This window comes from Siphateles boraxobius, unplaced genomic scaffold (genome assembly GCF_051911475.1).
Source record: "Siphateles boraxobius isolate OS27281-9 unplaced genomic scaffold, OSU_SipBor_1 29, whole genome shotgun sequence".
NCBI classification, from domain to species: domain Eukaryota; kingdom Metazoa; phylum Chordata; class Actinopteri; order Cypriniformes; family Leuciscidae; genus Siphateles; species Siphateles boraxobius.
In genome coordinates, this window is record NW_027508908.1 from 932,421 (window position 1) to 960,000 (window position 27,580).

General features: G+C 43.2%; 2 protein-coding genes across 3 annotated transcripts in view; both read left to right on the plus strand.

The window, feature by feature from the left end:
* On the plus strand, positions 1–10,877 carry taf5l (TAF5-like RNA polymerase II, p300/CBP-associated factor (PCAF)-associated factor). 2 transcript variants are annotated; one of them, XM_077245879.1, is made up of 7 exons: positions 1–138; positions 1,125–1,266; positions 1,952–2,056; positions 2,139–2,332; positions 3,002–3,148; positions 6,183–6,611; positions 8,865–10,877. In XM_077245879.1, the coding sequence occupies exons 2-7, from the start codon at positions 1,128–1,130 to the stop codon at positions 9,660–9,662; spliced, it is 1,812 nt and encodes a 603-aa protein (XP_077101994.1). In that variant the 5' UTR covers positions 1–138; positions 1,125–1,127; the 3' UTR covers positions 9,663–10,877. The 2 variants fall into 2 exon arrangements, with proteins under 2 accessions (XP_077101994.1, XP_077101995.1); XM_077245880.1 differs by having other exon boundaries at positions 16–142.
* The window catches only part of capn9 (calpain 9), a 20,964-nt gene continuing 2,507 nt past the window's right edge, over positions 9,124–27,580 (plus strand). Inside the window, exons 1-15 of the mRNA XM_077245877.1 lie at positions 9,124–11,345; positions 15,023–15,092; positions 15,182–15,300; positions 15,972–16,105; positions 16,185–16,353; positions 16,443–16,526; positions 16,790–16,875; positions 18,011–18,088; positions 18,233–18,393; positions 18,919–19,076; positions 19,757–19,965; positions 21,746–21,782; positions 21,927–22,007; positions 27,195–27,252; positions 27,349–27,413. Coding sequence (XP_077101992.1) covers positions 11,145–11,345; positions 15,023–15,092; positions 15,182–15,300; positions 15,972–16,105; positions 16,185–16,353; positions 16,443–16,526; positions 16,790–16,875; positions 18,011–18,088; positions 18,233–18,393; positions 18,919–19,076; positions 19,757–19,965; positions 21,746–21,782; positions 21,927–22,007; positions 27,195–27,252; positions 27,349–27,413 — 1,710 coding nt within the window. The 5' untranslated portion in view covers positions 9,124–11,144. The remainder of the gene's footprint in view (positions 11,346–15,022; positions 15,093–15,181; positions 15,301–15,971; positions 16,106–16,184; positions 16,354–16,442; positions 16,527–16,789; positions 16,876–18,010; positions 18,089–18,232; positions 18,394–18,918; positions 19,077–19,756; positions 19,966–21,745; positions 21,783–21,926; positions 22,008–27,194; positions 27,253–27,348; positions 27,414–27,580) is intronic.

Consider the following 27,580-nt stretch of genomic DNA (forward strand, 5'->3'; position numbering starts at 1 on the left):
CGTCAGTGCACGCGCAGAAGAAGAGAGCGCGCGACCAATGGAGCAGCGGTGGAGAGTTGCGGTCTTCTCCCTCCTGATCACCTCATCTATGTCTTAAACGAGGACTTTTCTTTAGGACTGTCGTATACGGAATATGCAGTAGGTGTTGAAAGTGTTTACCAAACTGTAAAGCAGATATAAACCGGAATGACTTAGGTGTATTCGAGATTAGAGTGTGCAGAAGTGTGATGATGAGCTCAGTGATTGAGGCCGCCCGTAAATTTGGACCTGCAGGATTTATTACATTTTTAAGTCTTATCTAAGAATAATTAATGAATTTATATGTGTTTTGGCTTGTCCCACCCATTGATTTACCAGTAAAGAAGCCAGCTGTGAATTGCTGTGTCACAACATTTTAACGAGCTGTCTTTCAACACAGCATTTTGAGGCATTATAAATATAGACCTAAAGCGTCTCTGATAAAAAATCAAATAGAATGTTCGAATATACCTATGATACCCAGACATTCGATCGACAGTTTGATTCGAATGTATGAACAAAGTAACCGAATGTTCGAACGCGCTTATGATGAAAATGAATCGAACGTTCAAATAGAATGTTAAAACACGTATGATGCATTAAAAATCGAATCAAATATTCATACATAACGTATACGATTCTCTAAAATGTAGTCAAATATTCGATAATGTTTATGATTCTCTAACATCAAATCAAATATTCAAACAAGGTTATGATTCCCTAGAATCATATCAAGTGTTCGAGCATGCTCTTGATTCCCTAAAAGTAAATCAGATATTTGAGTGTGTGTTATGCTGTTACATCGAGTCAAATATTCAAGTGTGCTTATGTTTCTCTAAAATCAAATCATATATTTGAGCATGCATGTTTATAATTCATTAAAATTGAACCAGATATTCAAGCATGTTTATAATGCCCTAAAATCAAATCATACATTCAAATCGATATGATTCCCACTTTTGTGTTTCGAGACACAGCCAGTGAATAATGTGAATTCATGCATTACTGTGCATGTTGTCATTTTTCTCATTGCATGGCCTGCAGTGAATCGCTGTTGTGACCGCAGTATCTGATGCATGAATGTATGTGTTATGAACTCTCTTCAGGAGATGAAGCGGGTCCGGACGGAGCAGATCCAGTACGCAGTGACCCAATACCTGAAGAGGAGACAGTACATAGACACTGATGGCTCTCTGAAGGGGGCCAAACTCTCCCAGTCCGCGGAGGAGATGGCGGCCAGTCTGACGGGTGATTGAACTTATGCTGTGATTTAAACAAACCCTGAATAATAGTAATAGCTAGTGGTGGTAAGCAGATCGAGGCTTCGTGGAACATTGAAACAGTTGATGTGCCGTATTGGGTCAAGGCTTCGAAACAATCACCCCTAGCGGTCAGAACAGTGCAAATGCAACAAAAACTCAGGCCAAACATGCATAAAACACCTTTTTTTTTATTGATAGTAAAGTCTTTCAAATACAATTATCAAATCATCTATAGATTATCAAGTGTCTGTTCTTTTATCAACTGTCAGGGTTTGTTTTTGTTCGATGAATGCCTCAGCTAAACAGGCCAATAAGAGACTTTTAACCATTTTAAGTGTACTAATGTCTAATTAAAACGTCTAGAAATGTATAAAACTGATCAGAGATCAGGTAAAACCCACAGACACTTGTTCATTGGTTCTCAGTGGCTCCTCATAATTCATGGGTTGACAGATATCATCGCCCCCCTTAAAATTTGAAGTGTTTTGAAACAGTTATGACGTAATGAAGCCTCGTTTGCTGAAATCCCGTGACTGGCAATTTGAACCATTGATTCAGAACAAAAGATTCGTAAAGGTTTCGAAGCTTCATGAAGCAGTGTTTTGAAATTGCCATCACTAGTAATAGCGATGCTCATCTTCACCCTTTCTCTCTCTTTCCGTCCCGTGCAGTTCAGACGGAGTCGAGCTGCGCGAATGTGGTGTCCGCTGCCCCGTGCCAGTCAGACCCGCAGCAGTACGAGACCCAGTTCTCCAGACTGCGCTCCTTCCTGCAGGGTGAGACATGATGAGGCGCACACAATGCTTTAACCCACAGGAGGAAGTGCTCTAGTTTTAACAGCCGTTCTCTTTGCCTCAGAGGCCGAGGCACCGTTAGTGAAGGAGGTGAGCGGCGTCTTGTTTCCGCTCTTCCTCTACCTGCACTTGGACATGGCGCGATGTGGCCTGAAGGGGGCGGTAGACTCGTTCTACGGGCGCTTTCACTCACTCTTCCAGCAGGACCCTGAGCAGAAAGCCATCGTGGACCTGCTACGAGGAGCCCTCACACTGCAGGTCCGTTGGTTTTACTATTAAAAAGTATGTTTTAGTTGTTAAAGTCCCTCTGTAGTCAAGCATTTTATCCCTTAAAACTCATCTTTGATCACCAAAATGACACATTTAGAGTTTTTTTCCCTTCTTCATGCCTTAAAATAGCTTGTATGTCACTCTACACCCTTGCCTCATTTAGTATACGCGGTTTTATGAATATGCAAATGAGCCCCGCCTCCACTCACACCAGCTCAGAGATCCACTCGTTGACGATCACAAGTTGATCTGATTGGTTACAAGGTAGTTTGTGACGTCAGAAACACCAGCGATTTCAAACCGCGTTTTTGGTTCACTGCAGTTTCAAGGAGAAAATACTCAGCAATGGTGTCGACTCGTGAATTGACACATGGTTTGTCTTAAAGGACATTAAAAACACCACATAGACATATAAACAACATTAAAACTTTGATTTTCACTACAGGGAGACTTTAACAGTTAGCTTAGTTTGTATGCATTTTGTTTTGTTGCTTTCTACACTTTCTGTGTTTTGTTGCTAAATTATAAACAAAATTCATTAGACAATCCACATCGGAAATGGGTCAAATAGAGCACATTGCATGCAGTATTCCAAGCCAGAATGGAAGTTGTCATGCTTTATCGATCATACTGGGAGCTTTTTTTTTTGTCTTCCAGGATGTGACCTCAAACCCTAAACTCTGTTCCCTCTTGGATCACAAGTACGTGGTGCACCTGACGGATCAAGCGTACAGTTACCTGCTGCGATACCTGCAGAGCGACGACAACAGCGCCCTCTGCTGGGTGCTCAGCACACATGTGAAGGTATGAGCAGCACACAAAACACTGGATGACAGGAAGTACTCAAACAACCCGACCTACAGTCAAACCAAAATTTAACATCTCTTCAACATTTATCACATTGTAACAGTTTACTCGCTATAGTTTAGAAAATGGTAATAAAATATGACACGCATTTATCAAATCAGTTGATGTTTCAGTGGTTTCGTCCATCATTCTGTTAGACTGTCTCACAAATGAATTAGATTGAATATCTGTCAGCTGTTAAATTTAAGATAATACCAATTTAGGTCAACAAATTACCAAGCAATGCTTATAATGTTGTTCAGTCTGCGGTGTAAAAAGGTCACATTAGCAATTAAAGAAAAAACAATTACACTGGATAGTGTAAGTGAACACACCCATGCTAAAGTTGACTAAAAAGAGGAATAAAAAATCATCTTTTGGAAATTGATCTTAATGCCTTAATTTAAAAAATGAGGAAAAATCCAGCCTATAAGGACACCAATTTTCTTTGTGAATGAATAATGTATCGTAAATAATTTGCGTAAGTCAGGACACCCCTATGTTACTGTGCGTTCACACCGCCGCCGGCGAGAGCGGCAAAATTCGCTCTCGCCGCCCTGCTAGCGATGCCGTGGAAAGATTCATGGACGCTCTGCCGTAGATCGAATGCTTGGTCTTTTTTAAAACTTCATTTAAAGGGGCTGCAAACAAGCATGTCGATCGTTATTTTTGCAGAAAATTGATTCGATGGAAAGAACTTACCGTATTTTCCGCACTATAAGGCGCACTTAAAAGCCTTTAATTTTCTCAAAGAACGACAGCGCGCCTTATAATCCGGAGCGCCTTATATATGGATCAATTGGTTAATTGGATCAATTGGTTAATAACCCTCCGCGTTATTAAATTCGCCCGCGAACTCGCGCTCGTGTCCATCTTATGCCCGCTCTGTCACACAGCCAGTTCAACCTCGTATAAATCAGGTTATGTGTGTAAGTCACGTGCCAGCTCACGAGCGCTCACTCTTACTAACAGACATACGAACAGACACACTGTCCCCGGCGCTGTTCGTGCGTCACAGAATGTGCATAAAGCGTTCCCCGTTCACAGTAACCGGGTCGTCTCATTCAAAACAGCCAGCTGTTGCTGTCAGCGAGCCGCCGCACATGAATACTCGTATGAGTCAGGCTGCGAATGTAAGTTACGTGCCCGCCCCAGCGCGCTCACGCTTACTAATAAACGCCTCGCCTCCGGCGCCGTGCACTCGCTAGATTCCCTTTAGCACATCTAGTGGATGCATAACGCAAACCAAGTCAAACGTTTGACTGCAGTATCTTATGCGCCTTATAATCCGGTGTGCCCTATATACAGTTAATGTTCTAAAATAGGTCATTAATTGAAGGTGCGCCTTATAGTGCGGAAAATACGGTAACAATTATAGTGACATGTTTGCTAACGAAATAAACCAATTAAAAGCCATGTGTGTGGTGTGGCTTTTGTGTTCATGGTTAAGTTATATTCTATTTTACATTCCCGCAGAAAAAAAGTGAATTAGCGCGAAAACCTTGCCTATAAATAGTGTTGCGCGCCTTCTTATCAAATTCAAATGATCAACCTCTCCTCTATTTTGCTTGGGAACTAATGTGGTCGGAACCAAAGTTTACAGACTGCGTTCTCTGGAATCCTCTCAAACGGAGCACTTCTACATTCCTATTCGTTGCCGCCGGTTGCCGCCGAACTGCGTCATAGCTCATTGCCATAAAGTTGACCAGATTTCAACTCTCCTCGCCGCTCTCACCATCCAATACGCGCGGCGCCGCCCTCGCCAGAGCTGTGAACGCACAGTTATGTGATGGGGAATGTGATGATGTGGGGCTTTTTTAATTACAAAGGCCAAGGGAACTCTATCAGTATGCATAGTATCCTGGATCCGTGAAATAACTGGCCTTTAAAAATAAAAATCTGCCTGCCTCTATGGGAATTTAACATAGGGGTGTCCTGACTTATGTACCCTGTATTTTAAGGAAGAACATTTATTTATTTAAGATACACTATTCATTCACAAAGAAAATTGGTTTCCTTAAAGGGACTATGTGTAGTTTTTTAGGTTTTATATTATCTATAATCAATATTTTTTATTCATAAATATGTCCTCAATGGTGTACAATTACCTCTGCCAATTATCTGACTTATCCTCGTAAACGAAGAATTTATTATCCTTATATACATGTGACGGGTAGGTCCACGGAGGCTTCCATGTCGTTTCGCCATCTTGAAAAACTATAATAGCAGAGAGGGTCAAAACTACTAGGCCAACGCGTTTCCACAACGCGTTTTCGTTCAGAGCCAGCATCACGTAACTGAAAGCAGCAGAAACGGAGGAGGAGAGCAGTGAGAGACGCTTGTCACTGCACCGGCAAGTTTAAAAGGCTGCATTGCACTGTTATTATTCATACTGTAACATTAGTTTGTTCGTTGTGTCATGTTGCAGTTTGTTTGAAATAAAGTTGAATAAAATTGAAGTTTCCCGAAGGAAAACTCGACAAAGTGCTATTAGAAGACATCCTGTCATAGCTTTTTGGTAAATAACAGCTAACGTTACCGTAGAAGCAACACGCATTTGAAAAAGGGAGGCGCTGGAGAGCACAATTTGTTTGAATGCAAAATACAATTTCATCGCTAGATGGGAGAAATTTCTACACAATGTCCCTTTAAAGGTTGGATTTTTCCTCATTTTTTAAATTAAGGCATTAAGATCAATTTTATTCCTCTTTTTAGTCAACTTTAGCATGAGTGTGTTTACTCATGCTAGGCACTGTAAGCAAAACATGGTCAGGTCAAAGTGTCTGAATAATTTTTGGTCCCAAATTTTTATAAATTTTACAGGTATGAAGAATATTTGGGTATAATTTGTCACAGTTTAGTTTATTTTGCCATCCTCACTTTCATAAATGAACTATAGTGTCCTGCACCCACTAGTTAAAATGATATCTGGTGTCTGAATAATTGTTGTTTTGACTGTACAGTATTCGGGCTCATACCTGTGTTTCCTCAGGTGGAGGTGACGGCATCGCGCCGAACCGACTACCAGCTGTACGGCGCAGGGGTCGGAGCGGGAAACGCCAGCTCCACTCCCTCTTCCTCCACGACGTGGGCCGCCATGGAGGGGTCTGAGGGGGGGGAGCGTGCGGAGGTCACGGCGGGGTTACCGCAGAACGAGGCTGCGCTGGAAACGCTGCAGGACTGCATAAAGCGCGTGCGAGAAGGTCCGCCTTCGCTCACCACCGTGTGCTTCTACGCGTTCCAGCACACGGATCAGCTGCTCAACACGGCCGAGGTGTCGGCGGACAGCCGTCTGCTAGCGGCGGGCTTCGATAACTCTGCCGTCAAGCTGTGGAGTCTGCGGGCCAGGAAGCTGAAGGCCGGGCCTCACTGGGCCGATGTGTCCAGAATAAGACTCGCCTGCGATGTGCTGGAGGAGGAAGTGAGTGACAGCTGTCAATCTCTCGTTCTGGCTAGCTGATGGTGTGTTCATTCTAGGGGTGGCACAGTTCCCAAAACCCACGGTTCGGTTCGTATCACGGTTTTAGGGTCACGGTTTTCGGTTCTGTACGGTTCTTGTTGTTATTTTTTCTTTTAATCCAGAAATGTACTTCAGCATATGATATAGGCTATAGCTTAATTATCCACAATTCAGGATACAGTATTAAAAAAAAAAATGTATATCATGTAATCATGCACACACTGAATTTGACTTGACTTTAAGCACATTCTTAAGACCATCTCTGAGGAAAGCTAGGTGACATTTTGATACAGCAAGAGAGAAGACATTGATGAAATGCTTTTGTTTATTTGGCAAAAAGGAGAATGTGTATTGCTATCTCTGCAGGGACTTATGTGTATTTTTAGCACACAAAGATTAAAATTAACTTGCTTTTATCAAACTGTTAACTTCAGTGTAGCTCTTACAAAATGTTTATCTTTTAAAAGAAAAAGAGAGAAACTCTTAAAGCACTATCTTTTAAATAAGTCAAAATATGTTACACATAATTGCCTATAATGAGGCTATAACAATAGCAAAGGCCATAACCATAAAGTGAAACATAAGTTCAACCTCAATACAAAAACAGTATCAACAATGCTTCTATTCCCTGACTAAACATATGACTGGAGTCCGTATCTAAACTTAGTGTCACTGTATATATTTAAATATCATGGGTAACATGAAATCCAAAATGTTCCCACACACCGGACTTAGCTATACGACGCTGGCGCATCCTCCAACTCCGGTTAGCCTTCCTTATATCTCCCACTTGACATTTCTATACGTGACGAGACCTGCAGCACTCCATACTCCACTTTGACATAGGCTTGTTCGACTTGAACCGGCGCTGCACAGACCGATCGGTTTATGACATCAAAGTACCGCGAGAGTGATTGAAAAGCATACGGAGCCGATGGACTTTGATGTTATTCATCGATCGGTCTGTGCAGCGCCGGTTCAAGTCGAACAAGCCTAATATGTATGTCCATTGTCCACACATCTCTTATTTCGGGCAAAAAGTAAACACACTGTCTGAGGTCACAGGCACGAGGTTACATTGCGCATGTGTCGAACCGTGCGACGCACACACACACCGAACCGAGACAAGCGAACCGAACACTTCGGATGTTTTTTCATGTACCGTGCCACCCCTAGTTCATTCATAGCATCAGTATGTGCACATCTAATCAAGTTCAAGTCGATTTGTTTAAAACGCACGCAGGCCGACCAAAGTGCTGTAAGAAAATACTAGTAAAAATACACGGAAATTAAGAAAGAGAAAAAAAGTTGAAGGCAAAAATAGTGACAAAATTACATATTAAAAGCCAAAGAGAAAAGATGAGTTTTAAGAAAAGATGATGCCTGACAGGACTAGGAGCATAAAGCTAAATCCTTAATCTTTTGATGATGTTTCAGTGAATCTCTATTTGAGATGTGCGATAGATATAGCAAAAAAAAAATTATCACAATATAATGTTTCATATCGTTCGGTATCGATAATTATTGACTTTTTTTTTTTTAAGACAAGTAAAAAAGTGTGAATTTAAACTTTTTTCACCATTTTAGATCACCAAAATTACACATTTAGATGTTTTTTTTCCTTCTTCATGCCTTGTAATGCCTTCCTTCCTTCATGCCAATGTAACTCTACACTCTTGCCACATTTAGTATACGTGGTTCTATGAATATGCAAATGAGCCCCGCCTCCACTCACTCGCACCAGTTCAGAGATCCACTCGTTGACGATCACACGTTGATCTGATTGGTTACAAGATAGTTTGTGACGTCAGAAACACCAGCGATTTCAAACCGTGTTTTTGAGACGGTCTTTGGTTCACTGCAGTTTTAAGCAGAAAATACTCAGCAATGGTGTTAACTTATGAATTTGCACATGGTTTGTCTTAAACCACATTATAAATTTATATAAATGATTTTATATTTTATTGATTTATACATTTTTTAACCTTGTTTTCAAACACATATTTGAATTAATTATTAGTTGAATTAGTTATTATGTTAATTTCATGTTCAACTATTTTGTAATAAAGTTGTAAAAATATCTGAATCTCATTGGTCCTAAATCACACTTCAGATTAACTGTATTGCAATAAAGATTCCCTTCTATTATATTCAATAATTTAACGTGTTTTCATACACCTCAAGTCATTGACGTGTATTTTTGTTTCCAATCAGGCAGATGACGAGGACGCCTCGGGCAGCGAGATCAAGACCCTGCGCGCTCACAGCGGCCCGGTGTATCGCACGGCGTTCCTGTCGGACGGCTCCGGCCTGCTGTCCTGCTCGGAGGACTCCACTGTGCGCTTCTGGGATCTGACCAGCTTCACGAACACCGTCCTGTACCGCGGCCACGCGTACCCCGTGTGGGACGTGGACGTCAGTCCCTGCAGCCTGTACTTCTCCACGGCGTCCCACGACCGCACCGCGCGCCTCTGGAGCTTCGCGCGCACGTACCCGCTCCGCCTGTACGCCGGACACCTTTCTGACGTCGACTGTGTCAAATTCCACCCCAACTCTAATTACGTGGCGACGGGTTCGACAGATAAAACGGTGCGCCTGTGGAGCACCCAGCAGGGGGCGTCTGTGAGGCTGTTCACCGGGCACCGCGGCCCCGTGCTCTCGCTAGCGTTCTCGCCCAACGGGAAGTACCTGGCGTCGGCCGGAGAGGACCAGAGACTGAAGCTGTGGGACCTGGCGTCCGGGAGCCTGTTTAAAGACCTGCGCGGTCACACCGACAGCATCACCAGCCTGTCGTTCAGTCAGGACAGCAGTTTGGTGGCCTCCGCCTCCATGGACAACTCTGTGCGCGTGTGGGACATACATAACGCACATGGCTCCGCCCCCACCGACGGCTCCAGCAACGAGCTGATTGGACAATACACCGGGAGCACTAGCAATATCCTCAACGTGCAGTTCATGGCCTGCAACCTGCTGTTGGTGACGGGCACTGCGCTGGAGAAACAGGAGCAATGAGGGAGTGTCAATCTCAGCAAAACATGTCTAGGGCATATTTCACCCCAAAATCACATCAATGATATTTTGTGCAAAAAAAAATGACACCTTTTAGCACCATTTAAACATTGCACCATGACAAACTCATTCACAGGTTAGCATAGTTGTAATACAAGATGAGATATTCGAATGGTTGAGTGTTTATAATGGTGTTATTTGATTAAGGTAAATAATCAAGCTCATATATATATAATACAATAATTGTGAATGAAGTTTATGTAAAAATTCTGCTATTATTTATAAGTTCATAACAATTCACTGTATTTTTCTAATCTTTGTTAAAGCACAACAAATACTACCTAGATGTGTGAATATTTATTATTAATAATATTACAATGAGGCTGGCAAAAGTGTTTGAATATTCACTTAATGGTATTAAGAGGCTTCATTTTTTTTTTGCGCAAAATTTATATTTTTTTCTTGTGAAATATGTCCCGGACATGTTCATGGACAGGTTTAGTGAGATTCACCCTTGTGTGTTTTGTAAATCCACAGTGTTTTCCTTCATTTTTGGTTCTGCTGTCTGTTAATGCCTCTTGAAGTCAGACGTGCATTCTGCTGTTTTCATATAGATGTAAATATTAGACAAGTTAGGTCATTATTTCCACGCCTGGATTTTTCAGCTCAGCGAATTTCCGTCGTGACATTTCCGTTTTGTTGATGGCCCATGTTTATAAAGGTAATTCTGGAAGAACATTCAACACTGTTTTTCTGGATCTTCACCATGAAGCCAGACAAACAGGATTCAATCCCTATATCCTTGTTTTGTTTTACATTAGTTTAACATGGCATTTACCCAGAGTAAGTTCCAGACAGATTGAGTTTACCAAGTTTTCTCTTTAAAGGCAAGTTGAGATTAGTTTTGCTACAACAAAATAAAAACTTCACTATGAAGGTTCAAAAAACAAGATTAATTTACACACCAGTTTTGCCTGTTGAACAGAGTAACTCATGGATGAATGATGCGTTTAATTGAATCTGATTTCGCAATTATGCAGTTGGTTTGTATGAAGTCAAGTTCCTCCGTCTTTTGTGTGTCTGGTGGTCAACAACACAATCATGAGATGTTTGTGTGGAACTGCGAAGACAAACAAAATGACTGTATTTGTATTGCTTCCTTGAAAAGAAATGATTTTGCATCATTCTGATACTTGTAAATATATTTTTGTAACATTTCTCGGCTGTCCCGATCTCATTTTTTGATATTGCAAATCTGATTATTACGTTCTAGTACAGTAATACCATAGTGAAGTCCTGGATCCACCTCCTCACAAACAGGAGTGGCTGCTTACACCCTAACCAGTTTCTGCACTGGATGGGTGTGACGCCAACTTGACAAGCCTGTCCACCGGCCAGTGTGGCTGAATATCTCACACATTCACACTTCCAGCTCCAGTAGAGCGTCACTCGTGTCCTGTCTGTGGTTTTGGAGCTGATTTGAAGATGCCCTTCATTGCGAGTCAGTCGAGTGGCTCTGGTACCCTCGTGGAGAGCACGCAGGCGGACGGGAAGACGTTTGAACAGCTCCGGCTGGAGTGTTTGCAGAAGGGGAAGTTGTTTGAGGATCCAGATTTCCCAGCCGTGGAAGAATCGCTCTTCTTCAGCCAGAGAGTCCCTGTTAACTTTGAATGGAAGAGGCCGGGGGTAAGTGAGCACTTTGTGACACTGCGAGATGACATTCATGCTCGTTTTTGACGCTTAAATAAGGTTCCTGCAGAAATTTGAGTTGATGCATCTCGGGGTTTAATGAAATGATGTAGTCTGGGACATTTGATGCACTTTTGATATCAATAATTCACTACGATATTGAAAAAGAATTGTTCACCCGCACAAAATGAGACCTCAATCGTATTACAAACCAGCTGGATTAAAAGGAGCAAGATATCCCAATGAAGCGGATTACCCTAAATGGGTTTTTACTGTCATATAAATGGGCACTGCAAAAGGAATTGTGGGTGAATTTGAGGGTATTCCCTGAAATCTATAGGCTAAGGCTGAGCATAACCCTTAAAGGTGGGCGCAAAGGTGTGGAACTATCAAATCTTTACATTTTCCTCAATACTTAAGTAGAGGATGAAATCTGAATTTAGTCACTTTAGTGGCTGTAAAATGCACTAGTTTTAAATAGTTTTTGAATGGGGTTGAAGCATCTCCATCTTCCAGTTCATGTATAGATGGATGTAAAATGAATGAATGGGGGTGGTTTTTATGGTTAGTAATTACTGATTGAATTGCTAATTGAAAATGTTGACATGTTTGTTATGGCAGACGACTTTATGCATGCCCTTTACATGTTTTAGAATGCGAGTATGAACATTTTAAAACTGTCGTGCAAGTTTGCACAGTAAAACCAGGTCTCGAATCATCCAGAGCTGCGTTACCCAAAAGCACTTTAACAAACCTAAGTTTGTTGCAGAACAATTGCCAAAAATCACTCTTAAAAATAAATGTTCTTTATTGGCATTGATTGTTTCATAAAGAACATTTGACAGAATGGTTATTCTATGGTATTCCTGTGGAAACACCCTTTTGTAATCTTTATTTTTAAGAGATCAACTTGGCTCATGTTGCTTTTGGGAAACGCACCCCAGGTTGTCAACACTAGTGCTATATTTTCAAACATTTTCCTTTACTTTGAGTCAATGTGTAACACAACAAAGAGTCATATTTGTGCATTAAATACATTTATTAAGTACCATTGTAGACGGATGCCATGAAACAGGTCAGGAATGCGGGTGGAATGTAAGCATGCATGGAACTATTATTTGGTGTTGATTGTTGGAATATAAAGTGGATCCTGGTTTGATTAAGTTGGAAATGGACTATTGGGTTTTGTTATTGGGTTGAGTTTAAGAACAGGTTATCAGTGGTTGTGACATGATATAAACTGATCCACACCTCTCACACTTGAGAGACTTCAAGGACCTCTGAATGAAACTACAACTGCATTTCATTCCAGGGTGTTCCTGTAGAGCGACCTTAGATATGCATCGAGTGAATGGGCTTGAGTTATGTGAACACACCTCACACAGGCATCATGGGCGTTCACACATCTCCCTCAGTCTTCAATGAAACGATTCATTAGTAACAGCTGGTCATGTGATGTGTTGTAACTTCTGGAAATGTCTGTAAAAAATGTCTGTTAAAGTTTAACAGTGCCAGAATGAATGGGAGCAAAGTGCACTGTTGTATACATAAAAAAATGTTTGGTTGGATGGGTGGATAAAAAGACGGATGGATGGATGGATGGATGGGTAGATAGACGGATGGGTGGATGGATGGATGGATGGACGGGTAGATAGATGGATGGATGGACAAGTAGATAGACGGATGGATGGATGAATGGATGGATTAGTAGATAGACAGATGATGGATGGATGGGTAGATATACAGACGGATGGACGGATGTATGGACGGGTAGATGGATGGATGGACAAGTAAATAGACGGATGGATGGATGGATGGATGGATGGTAGATAGATGGATGGATGGATGGATTAGTAGATAGACAGATGATGGATGGATGGACGGGTAGATAGACAGACGGATGGATGGACAGGTAGATAGACAAGCGGATAAACGGGTGGATAGACAGACAGATGGATGGATGGATGGACAGGTAGATAGACGGACGGACGGATGGACGGGTAGATAGACAGGCGGATTAACGGGTAAATAGACAGACGGATAAACGGGTAGATAGATGGATGGGTAGATGGACAGACGGATGGATGGACGGGTAGATAGACAGAGGGACGGATGGACGGATAGATAGACAAGCGGATAAGCGGGTGGATAGACAAACGGATGGATGGATGGATGGATGGACGGGTAGATAGATGATGGATGGACGGGTAGATAGACAGACGGACGGACGGACAGGTAGATAGACAGGCAGATAAATGGGTAGATAGACAGACAGAGGGATAAATGGGTAGATAGATGGATGGGTAGATGGACAGATGGATGGATGGACGGGTAGATAGACAGACGGACGGATGGACGGGTAGACAGACAAGCGGATAAACGGTTGGATAGACAGTCTGATGGATGGATGGATGGATGGGTAGATGGACAGACGGATGGATGGATGGATGGATGGGTAGATGGACAGACAGATGGATGGATGGATGGACGGGTAGATAGACGGACGGATGGACAGGTAGATAGACAGGCGGATAAACGGGTAGATGGACAGACGGACGATGGACGGGTAGATAGACAAGCGGATAAACGGGTGGATAGACAGACGGATGGATGGATGGATGGGTAGATGGACAGACGGATGGATGGGTAGATAGACGGACTGATGGACAGGTAGATAGACAGGCGGATAAATGGGTAAATAGACAGATAGACGGATAAACGGGTAGATAGATGGATGGGTAGATGGACGGACGGTTGGATGGACGGGTAGATAAACAGACGGACGGATGGACGGGTAGATAGACAAGTGGAAAAAAGGGTGGATAGATAGACAGACGGATGGATGGATGGATAGATGGACAGACGGATGGATGGACGGGTAGATAGACAGACGGACGGATGGACGGGTAGATAGATAGGCGGATAAACGGGTAAATAGACAGACAGATGGATAAATGGGTAGATAGATGGATGGGTAGATGGACAGACGGATGGATGGATGGACCGGGAGATAGACAGCAGATAAACGGGTAGATAGACGGACGGATGGATGGACGGGTAGATGGATGGATGGACAAGTAGACAGATGGATGGATGGATGGATGGTAGATAGACAGATGGATGGATTAGTAGATAGATGATGGATGGATGGGTGGATGGGTAGATGGACAGACGGACGGATGGATGGGTAGATAGACAGACAGACAGATGGATGGACAGGTAGACAGACGGATGGATAGATGGATGGTAGATACTATAGACAGTTGGATGGATTTGTAGATAGATGATGGATGGATGGGTGGATGGGTAGATGGACAGACAGACAGATGGATGGACAGGTAGATAGACAGATGGATGGATGGATGGATAGGAGGATAGAAAGACGGATGGATGGATAGATAGACAAACGGATGGACAGGTAGATAGACAGACAGACGGATGGACAGATAGATAGACAGACAGACAGATGGATGGACGAGTAGATAGACAGATGGATGGATGGGTAGATAGAGAGACGGATGGATGGATTGACGGACGGATGGACAAGTAGATAGACAGACGGATGGATGGACGGGTAGATAGAGAGGCGGATGGATGTTTGGGTAGATAGTTGTATGGCTGTTATTAGATTTGACCAATTGATTGATATTTTATTCGGTTCTGTTTAAATCCAGGAAATCTGCAAAAACCCACAATTCATCACAGGAGGAGCCACCAGGACAGACATCTGTCAGGGGCAGCTGGGTATGTTTTCTTCTTGTTTCTTCAAAACACCTTCAATGACCAAAGAATGTCCATGCATTAAATGTTATCCTCCATATCTGCCCATACAGGAGACTGCTGGCTGTTGGCAGCGATCGCCTCCCTGACCCTCCACGAGGAGACGCTGAAAAGGGTCGTCCCACATGACCAGGGCTTTGATCGCGGATATGCCGGTATCTTCCATTTCCAGGTGAGTCTCACTCGCTGACGGTCTACACACTCACAATGGCCAGTGTTGCCAGACGTACGATAATTATCGTATTTGTACGATAATTTTGACCTCCGATGTAGCCCTACGATCTATAGTGAAAAAAATACTATAATGTATGATAATTTCAGAATTTTGTGACGCTTCAAATGATGGTCGTTATATCATTGGGCTTATATACTTATATTGATCTAGCTGTGGACTCTATGTCTACCGTCATGATTGTGGCGGAGAAAGTGATCTTGGTAAAAAACTATTTTAGATAGATTTTGTTTTTTTACAGTCTATGGGCATAAAATATACGCATGTCTTCCATCTCATCACATTTATTTCTTCTCGGCCAATCATCGTGGAGAATGACTCTCACAAGCAAAAGTTAACATTCCTTTTGTATATTGTATACAAATTTGTATATCATAAACCTGTCATCTCTGTATGTTTTGCAAGAAGAAAAAAGTTAGCGCAGTTTAGCAATAAAGTAATTTGCAGATCGTGTCAAAAACTTGTTGGTCTAGATCAATTGTTGTATTCTGTACGATGATTTTCTTCCAAATACGATAATTTTGAGTTTCTGGTACGATATACTTGTACATTTCCAATCTGGCAACACTTACAATGGCCTTGAACTCTAATCAAACTCGCCTTGTTCTCAGTTCTGGCAGCATAATAAATGGATGGATGTGGTGGTGGATGACAGACTCCCGTGTGTGAGGAACAAGCTGATGTTCCTCCACTCCGCCGACCAAACTGAGTTCTGGAGTGCGCTTCTGGAGAAGGCCTATGCCAAGTATGCACTTCAGTTCACAAAACAAAATGTCAAATCTTAGTTTTAAGATGTCAAACTCATTCCTGCGTATCTCTTTCAGACTGAACGGCAGCTATGAATCCCTGAAAGGTGGAAGCACCATGGAGGCGATGGAGGACTTCACCGGTGGCGTGGGCGAGATGTACGAGACGAAGAACGCCCCGAACAACCTCTTCACCATCCTCAAGAAAGCAGTGGAGAGAGGGTCCATGCTCGGATGCTCCATCGATGTAAGCCAAGCTGTGCTGGATTCAAAGTGAGATCAATAACCCAATCTTCTGTTCCCGATTTACACATGTTTGTGATTTCATGTCGCTAGATCACAAGTTCGGCTGAATCCGAAGCCCAAACCTCTACTGGTCTGGTTAAAGGACACGCTTACTCCATCACTGGAGTGGAGGAGGTAAACACAGAAACACTCATTCAAACGTGATGTATATATTTAAGGAAAATGTGTTATATATAAAATATTTCTTAAATATATACATGCATGTGTGTGTATTTATAAATAGAAACTACTTATAGACAGAACAAACACATATATTATGTAAACACAAACTTTTATTTTGGATGCGATTGATCGCTGCCCACCACTTGTTATCTTCTCTTCTTTTTTTTTGGCTCAGATTCACTGTTTTCCTCTCTCTTTTTGTCTTGTTTCTTCAGGTCAACTACAGAGGTGCGAAGGTCCAGCTGATTCGAGTCCGTAACCCCTGGGGTCAGGTGGAGTGGAACGGGCCCTGGAGTGACAAGTAAGCAACCATGATGACATTTTATAAAATAATATTACAAAAAATCATAAATAATCGGTTCAATAAAATTGCGGTTTGTTTATACGACAACGATATGCTTAAAAAAAGATTTTCCTTTGAGGTTTCTGCTTAAAGACGAAACCATTGTAAAAACGATCCACATTCACACGGATCCACGAAAACGACTAAAAACCCCTGTATTCTGCTGCCAGGCCTTTAGATGGGGATCAAACACTATATAAACTGAAAACAATATGCATGTGCATGTTGTCATCGTCTTGAGAGTTTCGCGTTTTTGTTGTTTACACGGAGACCGTTTTCAAAAACATGCACTTTGAAAGCCGTTTTCGAAAGTTTTCGTTTTCAGGCACCCAAAACACCATGGTCGTTTAAACGAATGGCCAAAACACATAAAAAGTTTTACGTTTTTAGTTGAAAACGGTGTACAGTAAACAGCCCCTAAAATCGCTGGTGTTTCTGATGTTACAAACTACCTTGTAACCAATCAGATCAACGTGTGATCGCCAACGAGTGGATCTCTGAGCTGGAGTGAGTGGAGGCGGGGCTCATTTGCATATTCATAGAAACCGCGTGTGGCAAGAGTGTAGTTACATTCAAGCTATTTTAAGGCATGAAGACATTTTTTTCAAGGAACAAATGTTTACATATGTCATTTTGTTGATCAAAGATTTGTTTTAAGGGATAAAATTGTTGACTACAGGGGGACTAAAAAAATGTGTTTTAGGATCTCATGACCCTTTCAAATTAAAAATGCTAGTATTAGACTAGTTAGGTTTTACATGCACATTACAAAAAAGCCCCAAAAAACTATGGTATTAGGAAAAAAACACGACAAATTAGCAGTTAAAGTTATTGGTATAAATAATAATTTAATTTCCCCAGTTATCAGTAAATAAATAATATATTGGCTGTTCGATATATGGCGCACCTAATATTTATCAGTTGTTTAGTATTATTATCAGCTTAATTGTTTGCTGATAAATATATTTAATATGCATTTAAATTATTCTTAAATACATTTATAATGAATCATTTGTATTATTTACATTTATAAATAAATACATTGCATTTGTACTTGAGATGTCACTGTAAATGCTCCAAATCTTATTTTTAGCGCTAGGGAATGGAGCATCATTGACAGTGCAGAGAAGAATCGATTACTACACAATTCCCTGGATGACGGAGAGTTCTGGTACGTACAACCCATCGACCCATCCAGTTCCCATCAGGCTGATTCCTCTTAAACAGCTTCACTAAAAAAGGCTCTGAGAAGCTTCTGCTGACCAAGTGTCCAATATCAGACCTGCGGTACTAACTTGTATGACTTGTGTTGCAGGATGGAGTTTGGAGACTTCAAATCCAACTACGATAAGATCGAGATCTGTAACCTGACTGCAGACTCGCTCTCAGATGACATTACGAAGAAGTGGGAGGTGAACCTGTTTGAGGGCAACTGGATCAGGGGCTCCACAGCTGGCGGCTGCAGGAACTTCATCGGTCAGTATCATGATGCCAAATTAGCGTAGATTTCATCATAAAAGGATGCATGTTTATTAGGAGTGTAACGATACCCTCATGTCACGATTCGATACATATCACGATACTGAACTCACGATACGATATTATCGTCCCTGTCACTCGCTAGATATATTTAAAATAATGTAGGCCACTTTTTACTGGTAACTTAAGAGATTTGGCATTATCAGGACCCACAAATATTCCCCCATTGCATTATTATACATTATATTCAGCATTAGTAGTTTAATGTAGTACTGACACCAAAACTCTGTAAACTTGAATTTTATCTTACACAGAAATTTCCATTTTGAACTATACACAATACAGATTGTCACTTCCACGATACATATTGATGCATTTTTGTATTGCGATATATTGTGACATGATATATTGTTACACCCCTAATGTTTATTCATGCTATCATTTATACATGAGGCTACAGTAATTTTATTCTTTAGCGTTATAGTCCTTCATTTGTGTTCCTCTCCATCTTGATCTTCTCAGACACATTCTGGACAAACCCGCAGTTTAAGCTTCGTCTGAAAGATCCAGATGATGGCGATAAGCTGTGTAGCGTCATCGTGGCCCTGTTGCAGAAGAACCGCCGGCGGCTCAGGAAGGAAGGGCTTGACATGGAAACCGTCGGCTTTGCCATTTACGAGGTAAAAGAGAGTTAAAATGCTGTAGATTAGTGCTGCACGATTCATCGCAATTTAGGCCTACATGTAATCACAATTAGATGGAGATGGCTCATCGCGATTTTGAAATAACAAAGGCTGCGATTATTTTTTATGCGCAGCTTGTCATTGATGTACGGCTCTGTAAACTCTGCTCCTTTCCTTCTGAAAGCACTGAGTTTTGAGTCACTGCATTTGAAAAAGCAACACGCGTCAAACATCTTTCCAAACATGAAAGCTTTTATGAACCTCTTGTCCAACAAAAGACAACATTTAATAACATGCTTTTACTCCAAACTCACTTCATAAGTTGAGCATCCCTCAGTGAGATGATGTGGCTTCTTACACAGAATAAGGCAGTCGTGTGTTTATTAGTAATGTTTAATTAATCAAAGCGTTTCAATCTTCTGTTTATTCAGCTATTTCTATTCAGGGATTACAGGAATGATGCGCGTCAGCTGGAATGATGAACCCTCTGGTGTTCAGATGGAGCAGCATTTACAACCTATCAGCCGCTGCACTGACAAGCTGCACATAAAATAATCGCAGTTTTTGCCAAATCGCGTGCGGTTTCATTGCGATTAATCGTGCAGCCCTAGTGTAGATGAGTTTGGAGAACTTCTTGTAGTGCTTCTAGCTCATCTGATCACTTATTGTACCCACAGGCTCCTGATGATCAAGACCACCAGGGGAAGGACTTTTTCCGCTACAATGGGTCTAAAGCGCGGAGTCGTAGTTACGTCAACATGAGGGAGGTGTCCGAGCGCTTCCGACTCCCGCCAGGGAATTACCTGCTGGTTCCCACCACCTTCGAGCCACACAAGGAGGCCGACTTCCTAATCCGGATCTTCTCTGAGAAGAAAGCTGGAGCTGTGTATGTCTGTCCAACCTACTCTTCAGTTTTTATCTCTGAGCTGGTTTGAGTGAGTGGAGGCGGGGCTAATTTGCATATTCATAGAACCGCGTATACTAAATGAGGCAGGGGTGTAGAGTTACATTCAAGCTATTTTAAGGGATGAAGATTTTTTTCAAGGAAAAAAACTTTTAAATAGTCTTTAATTTTATTGATAAAACAATCTTTTCACCACAAAAGCAATGCTGCAGCCCGTCTAATATACATATAGAGCCTTTTTTGTGTGTGTGTGGGGGGGGGTATCTTTGTCATAGTATCCTTTCAATGGTTAAAGTAACACCAGGTAACTTTTCAACCTTCATGATATATTTCCAAGTCTCTTGTGATGGTACATCGACATACAATAGGTTGAATGACACGTCTGCCATAGCCTGACGGGGTCTGTAGCGTTTTTAATCGTACTTTTAAACTTCGGGTTTCGGGTAGTAACCGTCGAACAAAGAGAACTACAAAACTCGACTGCTTTACGGCATATACGTCACTTCCACCACCACCACCACCCCCACTTCCTTAAAATCGCAGGGCTGTCAAGTGTCACGCATTGAGCGTGACAGTCACTCATTTCGGTCTTTTGTCACGCTCTCCCGCCACACATTGTATTTCTCACGCTGAAAAACTATTTTTTAGTATATTTAATATGCCGCAGCGCCAAAACTCTGGCCGCGGCGCTCTCACTGTGGAACAGGCATGAATTCAAGCGCGTCTCCTCTGGTGTTGTTCATCTGGTGTTGTTAGCCAATCAGAAAATAGCACTTTTGTATCTGGGTAACATTTAACGCAACAACCAATGACACCCCGTAGTCTGGGGTGTTTTTTTGTCTGCCTGACTATGTTACGGAAGCTATTTTATCCTGCGTTTATCATAATGAATCAGGTAATGATTATTTGTCTGGCCTCAAGCTATAATGCAAATCGATTTGTAAAATTTGCAGATTTATTTATGGTAGCTTGATATTATAATATTGACGATATATGGTTATTATCTACCACTCAAACATTGCATTGAAGTATCATATAGATTCAGTAAAACGGTAACCAATAGACTAGGCTACTATAATGACACTGGCTTGTAAACGTGATCATCGCGATCATTTGTCGTTAGAAAAAAAATAAAACCCATGAACTGTACCTGGGATGAAGACATTTCACACGCGACCCAAGCAGAACACCTGCATGTGACCTCCTCCTACAGTGTTCAGGGCTATCATGGTTGTCAACAAATGCACGATGACAGAGTTTACGACAGTAGTAGAGGACAATACTGTTTCCCAACTGTAGGGGGACCCCGAGAGCAAAAGTTACCTGGTGTTACTTTTAAGTTACCACAGTCATTGCTTGTTTGCGCTGCATGTTTATCTGTTACCTTAGAATTATAATGAGATCTCTGATTGAAGTCCTTGAAAACCAAAAAAAGTTGTGCTTGAAAAGTCCTTGAAAGTCCTGGAATTTCATTTTTACATGTACAAACCCTGTGAGCTATTCGTTTAAGACTATGGGTTTTTGCTTTAGTGCATTTTGGAAACATGTTTTTCTAAAATAAAATAACACTTCCTGTGAGAAACTGATTCATATCTTAGGGGGGAAAAACAACCATTTATCATTAGTGTTAGTAAGATGGTCGACAGTGAAATAGTTCCTCAAAGCAAATTATATTAATTTGCATTTATATAATTATTATAATATTCAGTAATGTATTTTTACAGCGCATAATTGTTTAATGTAATGTGTTTTGTGTTTGCAGTGAGATGGGAAACACCATTCAAGCAGTTTTGCCAGAAGTGAGTCAAAAAAAAAAATCATGCCATGGTTTATTTTTGTGTGTTTGTGCACTGGGAAAGCCTCAAATAAAGTTTAGGTTTAAATAGTTCGACATGTACTGATGTCGTATGTTAAAAGTGTATGTTTCTGTCTATTTTGTGAAGCCACCGAAGCCAAACCCGCCTGCGGAAGAGACAGATGAGGAGAAGGGCCTGAGGAGACTTTTTGAACAGATCGCTGGATCGGTAAGACACAGAAAATTATGGAAGCTTGTTTACATTTCGCTACAGAATAATACTAATAATAAAAAAATAAAAAGTGAATTGTGCTTTTACGTATTATGGAGCCCCTGAAGTGACATGGAGTGAAGGAAGGAAAGGATTTTGAGATGGAGGAAAAAATGCATTTCGATGCTTTTACGTTCTCTCGCTTCTTGGGGGAATGCAAAACGCTTTGCGAGCGAATGCAAACATTTTTTGCGAGTGACTGCAAGTTTCTCGTGGGAGCGCGCGAGTTACTGCAAGTTTCTCGGGGGAGCGCCGCACGCGCGAGTGACTGTAAGCTGCATCAGCGCTTCACTCAATGGCGGTACTTCAAGTGTTCCAAGCTAAGCTTCTCCGCTCTATGGACGAGTCTGGCCCCGAACCCGAAGCCTTTAAGGACCTACGCAGCGCAACTGATATAGCTCTGCGAGCCACGAAGGCCACCGCCCAGTCTATTGGCCGCGCCATGGCTAATTTGACTGTTCTCGAGCGCCATCTGTGGCTGACTCTGACGGAGATGAAGGACGCGGATAAGGCGCCGTTTCTCGACGCGCCTATCTCCACCAGCGGGCTGTTTGGACCGGCGGTTAAAGGTTTCGCCGAACGCTTCACTGAGGCCCAGAACGCTTCACAAGCTATGCGCCATTTCCTGCCCAAGCGCTCCAGCTCATCGCAGAGCAGACAGAGACCGCCACAGCCGCAGCGGGCTAGAACAGCTCCCACGCCTCTCAGCCCGCGCCTCATGCTGACGCTCGACGCCGCTCGCGCTCCCACAACCGCAAGCCGCCTCCTGAGCCACGGGGTCCTCGGCCCAAGATTGTGCTGAACCCTGAGCCTCGAAAGCCGTCCTAGCCACAGGAATGAGAAGAGAGAGTGCGTGTCTCGCAAAAGCCGGACCACTCTCTCTACAAAAGCTCAAACATTACCCAGTCCCCTTACAGGCGGCTGGAAATGTCCATACAGCAGTCAATGGGCCAGTCACAGAGCTCGCTCACCTGCAAACAAACGCCGTTTTTACGGCGACGCACAGAAAACACAAAAAGAGTCTTTTTCTGCCTGTGTCACTAAGGGTTCACATGTCCACAAAGTGTGCATTCCCAGATACTGTCAAAACAGTGCTAAATTCATTCCCAGCTCAGGCTGCGCGCCCCATGAATGTAGATCACGTGCCTACGGTCATGTACGCACCACTACACACAAGCACTGTTCACACAGTTATGAATTCATCCCCAGTAAAAGCGGGAAACATTATAAAAGTGACGCGTGTGCCTACCACTGTTTATGCACCCCCACTTATAAACACTGTCCTTACAGTGTCAAACACAACCCCAGCTCAGGCTGCGAGTTTTACAGACATAGCGCGCGCTGTTGTAAGCACACACGCGCCCATTCACTCAGCTGCTCAGCGCACGCCCGCGCCTCTGAGAGCTACGAGCTCAGGCGATTCGCTGGCCGGGTCCCTACGTCACAGCAGCCCGCCCCTAGCCTGTATTCAGCCCATATCTGTACACGCAGCGGCATGGGAAAACATTCCAGATATGCCGAAAAGGGTATTGAATATAGTAAAGCACGGATACTCGCTCCAGTTCGCTCGCAGACCACCACGTTTTACGACTGTGGTCGAGACAAAAGTGAGAAAGGAGTGTTCACAGGTTCTACGCACCGAGGTGCGCAAACTAATAGAAAAGGGCGCTGTGGAAACTGTTCCCCCCTCTATGAGCGAGGCAGGTTTTTACAGCCGCTATTTTCTCGTCCCGAAAAAGGATGGTGGTCTCCGCCCCATCCTAGATCTCAGACACCTGAACAAAGCACTAATGATTCGCTCGTTCAGAATGTTAACAACCAAGCATATCCTCGCGCAAGTACGCCCAGGAGATTGGTTTCTCTCAGTGGATCTGAAAGATGCTTACTTTCACATTCCAATAGCGCCTCATCACAGGCCGTTTCTGAGATTCGCTTTCAAGGGACAGTCTTACCAGTACACAGTACTTCCGTTCGGCCTGTCCCTGGCTCCCCGTACATTCACGAAATGTATGGATGCAGCACTTTCCCCCTTGAGACGAAGGGCAGTGCGAATACTGAATTATCTCGACGATTGGCTGGTCCTAGCACAATCAGAGAGTCAGTTAATAACACACAGATCTTGGATTATCAGCCATTTAGAATGCCTGGGTCTAAGAATCAATTTTGCAAAAAGCATACTATCTCCCAGCCAGAGGATTTCTTTCCTGGGAATAGTTCTAGACTCGATGCAAATGACAGCGCGTCTCTCATCAGAGCGTGCGCTCACCATCCGGCGCCTTGCAACATCATTCAGGGGTTTCAGAGGATGCTCGGTCTCATGGCCTCAGCATCGGCCGTACTCCAGCTAGGATTGTTGCATATGCGCCCTCTCCAACGCTGGCTCAAGAGCCGCGTCCCTACTCACGCGTGGCGTTCGGGCCACTTTTTAATCAGAGCGAACCACGGCTGTATAAAAGCCCTGACGCACTGGAAAGCCGCCGACTGGTACCAGTCAGGCGTGAGTCTGGGTGTGAACACAAGGAGAAAGATGATAACGACAGATGCCTCCAAAATAGGTTGGGGGGCCCTTTACGAGGGCAGGCCTGTCTCCGGCTTTTGGTCAAACCCGGAGAAGTGCCTACACATAAACTGTCTGGAGATGAAAGCGGTCGCTTTGGCTCTCAGAGCCCTGCTTCCACATCTAAAAAGCTACACGTCCTGGTCCGAATGGACAACATGACGGTAGTGTCGTACATAAATCACCAGGGTGGACACAGGTCGAGCTCCATGCATTCAATGGCCAGGAGACTCATTTTATGGTCCCAGCACAACTTGCGCTCGCTGAGAGCAGCGCATGTGCCAGGCGCCCTGAACCAGGGGGCAGACATGCTATCCAGAGACAAGATTCTCCCAGGAGAATGGGCTCTCAAACCGCTGACGATTCAATGGTTATGGAAAACCTTTGGCAAAGCGGAGATCGACCTCTTCAGAGCTGACCTAATTATTCGTTTCCTAAGGGGCGCTAGGAGAATGAACCCTTCACGCCCCCCCCTCAGTGCCGATCTGGGACCTAGCTACTGTCCTAGACGCTCTTAAAGGGCCCCCGTTCGAACCACTCCGAACCGTGCACCTTTAACAGCTCTCGCTCAAGACTGCGCTCTTGCTGGCACTCGCCTCGGTCAAGAGAGTGGGCGACCTGCACACGCTTTCGACAAGCGCTGCCTGCCTAGAATTCGGACCTAACGACTGCAGGGTCATCCTTAGACCGAAACATGGGTATATTCCTAAAGTGCTCACCACTCCCTTCAGAGCACAGGTTATCTCCCTAACTGCGCTATCGTCTCCAGCAGACGAACACGACGCTAATCTACTCTGCCCCGTTAGGGCTCTCAGAGTGTATTTGGAGCGTTCTGCCCTATTCAGACAGACAGAACAACTGTTTGTATGCTTTGGCGGCCGTACGAAAGGTTCCGCCGTTTCAAAGCAGAGAATCTCTCACTGGATAGTTGAGGCTATAGCGCTGGCTTATGAAGCTAAGGGACTTCAATGCCCCTGGGGAGTCAAAGCACACTCCACCAGGAGTGTGGCTTCTTCCTGAGCATGGTCGAGCGGGATACCGATCGAGGATATTTGTCCGGCGGCAGGCTGGGCCTCAACGTCCACATATATCAGGTTCTACAACCTACAGGTCCCGACATTGCATTCCAATGTACTATCAGCATGATACTAGTTGAACTACGAGTTCGTATCTAGATTATGTATGTGCTTGTGTCACACTGAGCGCCTTCTAGCCGCTCTGTATTTTTCCCACATATAAAGCTCGCCTCTGCCGGATAGTTGGATGATAACTTTACTTTTCAGCTCAGGCACCTGCCTCTGGCTATCATAAGGCGAAGTTCAGCATGCACGGCGTTTTGCATGGTGTTCCCATAGCGTAAGCTACTTACGCAATAGGAGAGACCTCTCGAAAGGGAACGACTCGGTTACTAACGTAACCTTGGTTCCCTGAGAGGAGGGAACGAGTATTGCGTAAGCTGCCGTGCTTGTGCTTGGTTAGTTCGCTTCAGTCGTTTTAACCTAAAGAACTCTCATGACCGGGCGCCCAATAAATAGCTCTTGGCCACGCCCATCTTGGCGGGCTCTGACGCGCGCGGGCGCGAAGCGCACTCATTGGTCGCGCATTCAGAGTCGCCCCGTCATTGGTTCGAGCAAGTTGCCGCAGCACAGCCAATGACCGAGCTTCCTTCGTTCATTGCTGTCAGCTGTGCAGCTGCAATGCGTTTTACATAAAGACTTCAATATTCTCGAGAAAAGGAGTTTTCCCATAGCGTAAGCTACTTACGCAATAGGAGAGACCTCTCGAAAGGGAAACTGCAAGTTTCTCGGGGGAGCGCCGCGCGCGCGAGTGACTGTAAGTTTCTCGGGGGAGCGCGCGAGTGACTGCAAAGTGTCTCGCGGGAATGCAAAGTTTCTTGGAGGAAAGCAAAGGTTTTGTGAGCAAACGCAAAGTTCCTCCGGGCGGGTAACACAAAACATTTTTCAACAATTTCAAAAGCACTGACTTAATATTTTTCCTCCCATCTCATATTTTTTCCCACTACTGTGTTCCTTGGCTCCTTATTACCTCACAATTTCATATAAATTTAGATAATCCGAAATACTCTCGGAATTGTGATTGTGAGATAAAAAGTCGTAATATTACCTTCCATCAAAGCGTCCATCGAAAAATCCAGTCAACTGTCTGTCTGCCGTGCCCTGTCTATGGCCGTGTAAGGGTTTCCCAAAAGAAAATGCAGGGTGTTCGTGAGATGATTAAAAACTAATTATTAATTTAAAAAAAAATGTAAAACAACTAATTAATTGTAAACATAAAAAACAACCTAAAACTAAAGCATTAATAAAAATAGATCACATATTTTATTAGTTTACCTGTAGCCTGTCATGTGACCATTAACCACGAACATGTGTTGTTAAATTTTTGTAATATTAATTTAAAATCTAAGAGGGTACTTTAAGTATATATCTTGGTTTTCGCCTGACAATTTTTTTTGTGAATCCTTATGCAGAATTCTGTGGCGATACAAGTGTTGGCATAAGATATAGTTATGAGCGCGCGCCCTCGTCTGGTATGTTTTATGTTTTACACTCTTCCCAATGTGTCTGTAGGATAAAGCCATCAGCGCCAGAGAACTGCAGCACGTGCTGAACAATGTTCTGAGCAGAAGTGAGTAGCCTAGAAGAGATTTTAATCCAAGAATTATTTCTGTATTCAGTGATAAACATGAATGCTAACATTTCATGTCACCCTGTCTCTCTGCAGGAAAAGAGGTGAAGTTTGATGGTCTGACCCTCAACACCTGCCACAGCATCATAAACCTGATGGATGTATCCTCTCAAGGGCTGTCCATGTGTATTATTAGTCTAAAAATAAAACTTAACTAACCCACTGGTGTCCCAAGCTTAATTACAGAAACTAACATGTAAACTTGTGAAATATAATAAACTGTTGTCATGTTTGGTATGTAGGGATTATGACTATGATACGCCTATTA